General features: G+C 34.0%; 1 protein-coding gene across 1 annotated transcript in view; it reads left to right on the top strand.

Annotated features, from left to right (window-relative positions):
- LOC111086013 (caskin-1-like) overlaps positions 1–4,031 on the top strand; it is an 82,588-nt gene extending 78,557 nt beyond the window's left edge. The window contains exon 3 of the mRNA XM_022387241.1: positions 3,903–4,031. Within this exon, the coding sequence (XP_022242949.1) occupies positions 3,903–4,014 (112 nt within the window). The 3' untranslated portion in view covers positions 4,015–4,031. The remainder of the gene's footprint in view (positions 1–3,902) is intronic.
- The last annotated feature ends 1,905 nt before the right edge of the window (positions 4,032–5,936 follow it).

Raw genomic sequence — 5,936 nt, 5'->3', positions numbered from 1 at the left:
CACCAATATACGTGTGTACGTAAACGCTAGTGTTAGCGTCAGTATTGTTAAGTAAAACTGAAATTTCGAGAAACTTTCCAGATGCCTATAAATATAGCCAACGCGACGCGCCAAAAACAGTATATATTATTGGTTTGCTATAGTTGGTATACTATAAACCAATAAACGGGAACATTTATAAATTTTGAACATTACAAGTCATTTAACTTCAGTGGATTCACATCGGACATTAGTACTTTCACAAAAACATTATCTAACGTCAATAGTAGGAAAAATCCGCGTGTGATCAGTGAAGACCACACAGCTAGCTAGCTCCCTATTAAGTGAATTTTAGACTAGAAAGAAGACTTTATATTACTTGTAAGTTGGTAAAACTTGTCTATATAAATCATTGTTTGTAATAGCTGTTATTGTAAAATGTATTGTTGTTTGTATATTAAAACATATTTGTATTAAAGGGAAAACTGCGAGTATCAATCTTGTTGGCAAATATCATAAACTGGATATATATCGGCATTTATTTAACTACTAAATTCAAAGTACAAGTTAACTCAGTTTTAGGCTATTTGAAATTGTAATATGTAACATTATCAATTTCGAAAAACAAACGTTTAGTGTTTGTTTGTTTGTAATTAAGCACAAAGCTACACAATGGGCTATATGTGCTCTGCCCACCTCGGGTATTGAAACCCGGATTCTAGCGTTGTAAGTCCGCAGAGATACTGCTGTGCCACTGGGGGGGGGGCAACAAACGTTTAATACAGATAGGTTACTCTTTCAATCGTATTTCTGACATATTTACCTAAGAATACAACCCCGAGTAGTATATTTAGGTTTTGAACTTCAAGACCACTGACAACCTAAAGGCTTATCATAAAATGTGTCATTGAGCATATAACAGGAGATATCATCACATAGCTAAATAAATAGTCCCCTCTTAAGCCTGGCAGCAAAAAAGGTCCATAACATTGAGAGGTCTGTAACGCACAGACATAAGCTTTTTTATAATATATTATTTATAGTTTGTAATGATATGTCGGAGACTAAAGTCGTGTCACCTGATTGAAACGAACATATTAAATACTTATTGACAAATAAGATTAAATGTTATGATGTAAAATAATTTCTGATTTGTCAACAACTATTTAACGTACGTGTTTGAATCATTAGTCTCGTACATATCATTACAAACTAGAAATAATATGTTTTGCTGAAAAGATATACGTCTATGTGTTACAAAAATTTTCTAATTCTAGACCTTTCAATGGTATTTACCAGTTATAAGAGAGGACTGGTAATTGTGGCCACGTAATGACCTCTCTTATCATATGCTTAGTGATCTCTTTTGTGATAAACCTTTAGACTGTCAGTAGTCTTGAAGTTCGAAATCTGAGATACATTACTTGGAGTTGTAGCTTTAGATGAATATGTCAGCAATAGGATTGAAAGAATGACATATATGTATTCAACGTCTGTTTTTCGAAATGGTAAGAATAATACTTATCGAGCCTATATGCATAAAGTCCGAAACTAGCAAGAAACAAGCTCTAGACAAAGATTTATGAAAATATTTACAGAAAGGTAAGAAGAGTAATTGATAAACATAAGCGGTTATGTAGATCCTTTAAACTTTAGCGGAACAAAACAACTTATAAAACTAAACAATTATATTGTTTAGAAATTTAAGTAAGCATCCTTTTCAGGGCGAATAGGGGTTATAAAATATATTAGTTATAGAAATGAATTAGCAATAAGTGTTTTACCTATAAATAATCAGGTGACCAAAACATTTTATATGTACAAAAACAGTTACATAAAAGAGCAGTTCCTGTAATTATATGATATAAAAGTGGATCAAACAAGAAAAGACTGAGGAACAATTAGTCCCCTTTTTACACTAATGTTTCTGTTTGTTCTATTTGCAATAAAAAAAAAGATTAAATATTCCCCATCTTTTTGCATTATTTAACTTACCCTCTTTTACATTGCATCTTTACAAGGTTTGCCCTTTTACATAACTTGACTGTTTTTTGGTTCACTTTTGATATGGTTGACCTGTATACTCTAATTTGGCTGTTTACATGTAAAATGTTTAAATCAAACAAACTAGACCTGATTATGTCCTTTTGGCTTTTTCGTAGACAACTCTTTATTACCCTCGCCCCCGGAAGGTGGAGGGGTGGTACGAAGGTATTGCAATCGGATCCGTGTGGGTGTCTGTCTGTGTTTACACGCGCGTATCTCGAAAACTAATAGACAGAAAATTTTACATAAGATGGGAAGTCAGTATGGGACGAGTCTCATCAAATTTAATACGTATCCAAATCCAGATCCATATTATGGATCACCTTGAAGCATTTTTTTTTATAATGGGGAAAAGGACATTTTCACGGTTTTGGGTTAATAACTCTGTAAAGTGTGATCGGATTTGTACCAGATTTCATGGGCACATTAAGGTTGAGACACCTCATCACACTACAAAAAATGATCTGATCGTTGGTCATTCTGAATCTGAGAAGGATTTTGTGAGTTTTCGAAGGTAAAATTTGACGTTATTCAATATAAGCGCATGCAATGTCGAAAAGCAGTGGCGGGGCGAGGGTATGCAATCTCTCTGATTGCTCTTGTTTTCTTTGTAAATCATTATTACTTGAAGACATCAAGAGCTTCTTTGAAGTGTTCAGAAATAACTATCAACTCCAACTGCGAAGAAAGATAAATTCAAGTTTATTTTAACATTAAAGATAAATCCAAATATTTTGTGCACGGGTAGCGATGCTGAAAAATAAAAATGTGCATCAACTAACCGCTCTCTGTCGTCTTTATATGTTAATTAGCGTGCCTTACATGTGATGTAAGGACTCGAAGCACAAATTTCTGGGGTATGCTTCCTCATGAAGAAAATATCTTATTGTTGAAGCTTCTCGACAGCTAAACAGTCTACACAGTGACATTGTTCAGTATTTCTCAATGTTCTATTTATCATGTGTGATACAAATATTTCTGACCAGCCTCTACATTTAAATAATGAATTATCTATGACAACTCTGAAATTTCTTAACATTAAAAGTTTCGGAATTCGTTCAGGTTTGTAGCTCATTATAATGAAAAAACCCTCAATATAAATATAGATGCTGGTGGTATCCCCCCCCCCCCACCACACACAATAAAACTCTAAAAATTAAGAGAACAGCTAAAATGAAATAGAAAACATTAAATAAAACCATGTTTCACTACTGTTACCGTGGCTTTATCAGATCTGATATTTTTTATTCCATTTTAGCTTTTTTTGGAAATTTTAAAATAGCAACAAAACGATACAGTTTTGCCTTCAGGAGCTATAACCAATGACCTACGGTTTTCTCTTCAGGGGCTACAGTTCATAGTCTACAGTGTTTCCTTGAGGATCTATGTCTCAGTTTTTCTTTCAGGAGCTTATGACCGATAGTCGACAGTTTTCCTTCAGGAGCTAATGACTAATGGTTTACAGTTTTTCCTTCAGGAGCTAATGACCAATAGTGTACAGTTTTTCCTGCATGGACTTATGACCAATAGTTTACAGATTTTCCTTCAGGAACTTATGACCAATAGTTTAAAGTTTTTCCTTCAGGAGCTAATGACTAATGATCTATTTGAAAATGTTTCAAGTGTAAATGTTGAATATAACACGCCGTTACAACCCGGATTCAACAAAAATACATTTGTAAACTATAACAAATACTTGGAATAAAATAAATTGGTAAATGCCTGCTGTTTATTACTTTCTGCACATTCTAAATGTTTGCTTCAGTTAATAAAATTATGATATTACAAACCATGTGTACAAAATGTATCTGAATAAATATTCTGTTGATAAAATGTATGTTCTTATTTCCGTGCTGATGACTTATTCCTTTTTTTAGTTCTGTGCTGATGATGTGTTCCACACTGTTGGTTCGCTTTCCCGAAATAAGCTTCATTATCCAAATAAATCAGAGGGGAAACAAGATCTTTACTCATATGACAAGTCTGTAAAGAATCAACATGCTTTATGTAGCAGATGATAATAAATACGGTGATTATCTTTACGGATCTTTGTAACTGACATGCTTTTATCAAATAAAAAGAAAAAATCGAAGGTGTGTTTAAAATTTGGACAAGAAAAAAAAATAAGGAATTGCTTGTTTCTTTGTTGTTTTAGACCAAAGCTGCATTGGGCTATCTGCTGTGTCCTCTGCGGGAATCGAACGTCGTACTTTAGTGTTGTAGGCCCGGCATGGCCAGGTGGTTATGGCGCTCTACTCGTAATCTGCGGGTTGCGGGTTCAAATCCCCATCACACAAACATTCTCGCCCTTTTAGCCGTGGAGGCGTTATAAAGTAACGGTCAATCCCACTATTCGTTGGTAAAAGAGTAGTCCAAGAGTTGGCGTTGGGTGGTGATGACTAGCTGTCTTCCCTCTAGTCTTACACTACTAAATTAAGGACGGCTAGCGCATATAGCCCTCGTGTAGCTTTGCGCGAAATTCGTAACAAACCAAACTTAGCGTTGTAAATCGGTAAACTTACCGCTGTCCCAACGGAGGGGGGGGGGGACTGCTCGCAATTACTTCGATGCAGAATAATATATATTCTAAATGCAACGCTCGTTAAACTATAGTGTCGTAGACCATCACAGACAGAAACACTTATTTATAAATGATCTACTAAAGTTGTAATGGAAATTTCGTATCTAAAGTGTGCATCATTTGGGAGAAAATAGTATATGCTGAGATAGCAAGACATTATTTTCTCATTTAAATCACTTGTAATGCACAAAGTGAACCTAAGGACGAATCTGAACTGTATTGTAATCAATTTTCTGGAAATTCTATCTCATATAAGATTCCGTAATGAAACGACGGAGATTTCAATGGAGTGTGCACATCCTTCCACGCGCTCACTGAACTATCTCTAATCATTTGACAGCATGCCCGATAGCTGCTCCTGATCGATCAAGCAAAAGGAGATCATTTTAGGCAACATCGTCTCTGAACTAAAGGGGATGTCCAGCAAATCACAGCTAATTCCACTTGCACAGCCATCTTAATGAAACTTGTTTGTTGGGATTCACAAGAATGTTTTCCCGAGACCAACTTTGTAGCATGTTTTGATGTAATATTTTTGTCAAACGATCGCAATGATAAAAGACAAAATAAAATTATTAACAAAGGTTTAAATCTTTAAAAAACGCACAAGTTTACGCTATATATATACATATATATCGAAGGAAAATAAAAGGCAGAAAGCTTTACTAATATAATCTGGCTTGTAAATGAAAGAAATTTATAGTTACATTGAAAAAAAAGCTTGACTTACATTTAATTTAATCTAAAACGATTTGATTAATTTTGAGTAATATCTGTTAAATTTTCAAGGCACATTGTTCCTTTAATGTCAAGTCAATTTGTCAAAGGACTTCATTATCATTACAGATGTAATTGTCAGATATAAACTGTAAACAAAAACACACCAATGAACTATATAGGTTATTTTGAATATGATAATCACAGCCGTTGTAAACTAGCGATGAAAAGGCATTTATCTTGCTTATATTTTGAAATTGTTTTGGGTTTGTAAGTAGTGCGATGCCTCCAAAAATTGAATCTCTTTTAGGAAGGCTGTGTACGCCTCGCACCTACAGAAGGCTTATGTAACTGAATCGAAAGCTTGTGCATTAAAAAAAAACTAAAAAAACAACAAAAAAACGTGGTAATAGTCTAAACACTTTATTAAATACAAATATGAGTAGTCACGTTAAAAGCCTGAAAAGTTACTTATAAGTTTATATGTTTCACTAGAATTATTTACGTTATTTAGTGAATTATAATTTAATCCTAATTTGTGTGTTTCTGTTGTTCTGATCACAAATAACTGATAACTATTGCGCTTTTTTCTTCTTCTCATTTTCTGAAAATC

This window comes from Limulus polyphemus, unplaced genomic scaffold, assembly GCF_000517525.1.
Source record: "Limulus polyphemus unplaced genomic scaffold, Limulus_polyphemus-2.1.2 Scaffold781, whole genome shotgun sequence".
Taxonomy (NCBI): Eukaryota; Metazoa; Arthropoda; class Merostomata; order Xiphosura; family Limulidae; genus Limulus; species Limulus polyphemus.
The sequence above is the reverse complement of the archived record's forward strand: the minus strand, read 5'-3'. Positions and strand labels throughout refer to the sequence as shown.